Source organism: Loa loa, assembly GCF_000183805.2.
Source record: "Loa loa unplaced genomic scaffold supercont3.23, whole genome shotgun sequence".
NCBI lineage: Eukaryota > Metazoa > Nematoda > Chromadorea > Rhabditida > Onchocercidae > Loa > Loa loa.
In genome coordinates, this window is record NW_018108203.1 from 9,708 (window position 1) to 13,533 (window position 3,826).

Below are 3,826 nucleotides of genomic sequence, written 5' to 3' on the forward strand. Positions count from 1 at the left end.
CAACAGTTGAAAATTTTTGGGTTTGAAAAAAAATTAGGAAAAATTTGTTTTTTTGGAAAGTGGCAATGAAATTCACTAAAGATTAGCCAAAAAAAGTTTTCTAATGCATTTTGAAAACTTATTGCCAGTAGAAAAAAAGTACTGCTTTTAATTTTTAATAACCTGTTGTTACTGCAAATGATTTGTTTCATTTTAAAGTATGCCAGTTTCTGCCCCAAAACTCAAAAGTTTTTCCTCCAAACTCAAAAATTTAGGGATGGCTTGTTCTTAAAGTCAAAACTTCTGCATTAAGTGATAAATTTGGCATATAAAAATGCAGATTAACCGACAACTGAATTTAGCTGAATTTATCAAATGATAAAAAAACTTGAAATTTTATGCCAATAATTTATTTTTCTTTCATGTTTAATTGTTTGATGGCAATAAATTTGAGCAGAAAAATTAGTTTTCATAATTCCCGCTCAGTCACTTTCTTCATAATTAAGATTAAAAGAGTACTATCATAATCGAAAAAATTCATGACGATAATTCTAAATTGCATTATATGTCTATATTTGTATATTTCCAAAAAATTTCCTCACTAAAAAAAATGGTATTTTGGGCTTCGAAATATGATATTTAGAATTTCAAAGGCAATTAATTGAAATAAATTCAAGACTGAGCCATATTTGCAGGCGAACAAGGAATGGAGCAAAACAGATCTTGCAATTGACAAGTTTCACATTAGAAAACTGATTCAATTCGAGCTAAGTAAGTGACTGACACTTTTTGAAAGGTCAAATTTAAAATCAAAAGTCATTGTGACATTGGAGAAGATCTCGAAAATCAGTTTCATTTAATGCAGACATTAATTTCTCATATTCTTACAAGATTCTTCTATTTACTAATTTCGATTGCAGATAACTTATACTTGTGTTAAAATTTATGTTTGGTTCGTAATCACAACTTTGATGTTTCACAATAGGAACTATTAACAAAATTGTCAACTTCCTATATGATTTATTGAAACTGTTTCCAAACATGATTTTCATAGGAGTCGTTCTATAATTGTTTCATCTTTGGTCATTTTGATAGATGTGCAAGTTTCATGAATAAAATTACGATTACGAGCATTTCTTTAAGTTAAACGTGACACTTACTTGTTCCCATAGGATTAATAATTATAAAGCGAATCAATTCTAAAAAATTTTTTATGAAATATGATACTTGTTGCCTAATAGGTATACGTCCTTGCTGTTGTTCATAATCAGCAATACTTTTGCAACGTATTTCGACAAAAAATGGAGGATCATATTCCTCAGTTGGGGTATTCATATGCACAGTATTACGGTCACTCTCACATAATGGCTCGTTTCTCTCCCGTTTTGATTTGAGATCCTTAAAAAAAGAAACGTTGAATTTTTTCCATATAAACTGAGAAGTTTTAGATGTATTTGTATGCTAAAATAAAGTTAAAATAAATGAATAAACAAATAAGTGAAAATAATATATAAATGACCGCTGGATGTCCGCAATTTTAGTAACACAGATTTTTAAAGGCAATATTCGCCAGAACACTTTTGATTTCTTTCACCAATTTGTTCAAATACAAATATCCAGACCTTTATTTTCCGACTTCAGTCGAAAATGAAACATTTCTGTATATGCGCCAAATATGAAAAATTCTGTGATTTTATTAGGAAATGCCAACTTCTCGCTTTTTGATACTAAACGTGTAAACTAACAGTCTTTCCAAACATAAATTTCAGCCAATTTGTTTAAAAAATATGCAACGGCCAATTTTACAGAAAAGGACATGAACAAAAGGGCAGTAGACTCCAAGAATTCATTTAAATATATTCCAAGCATATTAAACTTAATGATACCCATATGCTTAGTGGAAATGAGATAATTGTTATCTTTATTGATAGAAAGAATGAGACTGAGTTCTTAGGACTTATCTGCCTAATAGGATCCTATCAAGATCATTCATTTTTTTTCCTCTTCAAAGGAAGCATGATCGAAATTTAACTGTTAGATTAAAAATTGAATTCGTAATAGCGCAAACATTTTTTCGATGAGTAAAAATGTTCTTTTTTCATTATTAATTTCTTTCTAGAATCTCAAAATATACAATGGCTTATTTTTCGATTGAAATAAAATTTTCGAGATAACACTTCAACTTTTCCTTTCCAGCAACATATTTCTTTTGCACAGAGGTGAGCACTCAATGATGTCATTACCTTTCTCCATTGTGTCCTCAAAAAATGCAACGAATTTTCTTCATGTCTTCCTTTTTTAGCGGTGATGAAAAGGAGGAGTGTGAGAATTTTTCAATGTTTTCTTTAAGAAAATCAAACAAAAGTTAGAGAATCATCCAAATTTCCGATTGATATGCTCCTCGCTTATGATATTATTCAAAATATTTGATAAATAGGGAGAAATAATAACAATAGGAAGAGAAATATGGCTGGTATTGCGGGATGGAGAAAACAAAGAGTACTGGAAAATATTTGTTGGCTAAGAAATTTTGCGCTTTTTTTTAATAGAAATAATAGGGAGACAGGAAATTTCAGTTTTATATTCTGAGCTACACAATCTAAGTTACAACAATGGAAATTAGAACGATAGAAAAGTTCTGGATAATTTTCTAAAGTAAAGTCAAATTTAAAAGTGTTCAAGAAGAAAGAGATTTTTTCCAGTTAAAATTTCCCCTGTTAAAAAAGCCATTAATTTTAATTACATTGATAAAAGATACGACATCAATTTTGCCACTATTTTAATTTTTTTTTTAAACACAGAACCAGGCTATCTGATTCGAAACCATGCAAATGCAGCACCTTTTTACAGCACATTTCGGTATTTTGATCAGAAAGATTCTTACTCTGTAATGAGCTTTAAATCTATTTCTTATTACACCGTTATTGTTGTTGACATTCAATGGTCTTCGTAAATTGTCAAAGAATTTGTCGTCGATGCTACCATCGAAACGATGTAACTGTAGCTGTTGCTTCTGTTTTTGCTGCAACATTTGCTTGTGTCGTCGTCGTTGCCGTTCTGAATGTCTCAAACGATTGTATGCAGAAAGCCCTGAATTTTTTATGGAATTTTAATTATACCTCAAAAAAATTTTAGTTATGTGTACTTCATCACTCATTTACCTACCACAAAGAAGGTTAGGAATGAGGAATTACATTGATATCAAGAGACACAAGAATATGCTCAGATTAAAACCAACGAATTATTGGGAAACTTCAATATTGATATCAAATGTCTCATTTGAGTCTCATTTAATTATCAATACTGGCTGTTGTCTCGACATGATGACGAAGATGTCCTACCAACGAGCTGACCCCTTTCAACAACTTTTTGTCCTTTATGTTGGAAAACATTAAAATTATTCGAGACTTATTTTTTTCACATCATCTCATCTATTTCTCTTAATTCAAGCGACAGTCGCAACATACCGCTATAATCATGCGAAGTGCCCGCTTTCTGTTCATCGTTGACAATAACAGGTGGTATATTGATATTAGTAATAGTGGTGTCACTATTAGTATCAGCAGTATATGAAACGCAGTAGTGATTATCGATAATAACAAGAAGCGAAGTCATTATCGCTGCTAGCCAGGTGCCAGTTTGCATAAATGTACGTGATGGAGGACATATATCTCAGAGTTTGTCTTTTTATCTTTGTAAATTTCTTTATTTCTTCAAACTCCAAATAATCGACTTGATATTTTCTATTCCTCTTCTCTTTTATTTGTCTATTTTTATTGGACTGTCGTTTTCGTCACCACTGTTAATGAAATCAGTGGCACAACATAAATAGTTATCTTTTTATTTC

General features: G+C 30.6%; 1 protein-coding gene across 1 annotated transcript in view; it reads right to left on the minus strand.

The window, feature by feature from the left end:
* LOAG_16838 (hypothetical protein) overlaps nt 1-3,594 on the minus strand; it is a gene marked incomplete at its 5' end in the record, with an annotated part of 5,414 nt that extends 1,820 nt beyond the window's left edge. Inside the window, 3 exons of the mRNA XM_020449496.1 lie at nt 1,207-1,377; nt 2,864-3,069; nt 3,447-3,594. Coding sequence (XP_020306951.1) covers nt 1,207-1,377; nt 2,864-3,069; nt 3,447-3,594 — 525 coding nt within the window. The remainder of the gene's footprint in view (nt 1-1,206; nt 1,378-2,863; nt 3,070-3,446) is intronic.
* Between the last annotated feature and the right edge of the window lie 232 nt (nt 3,595-3,826).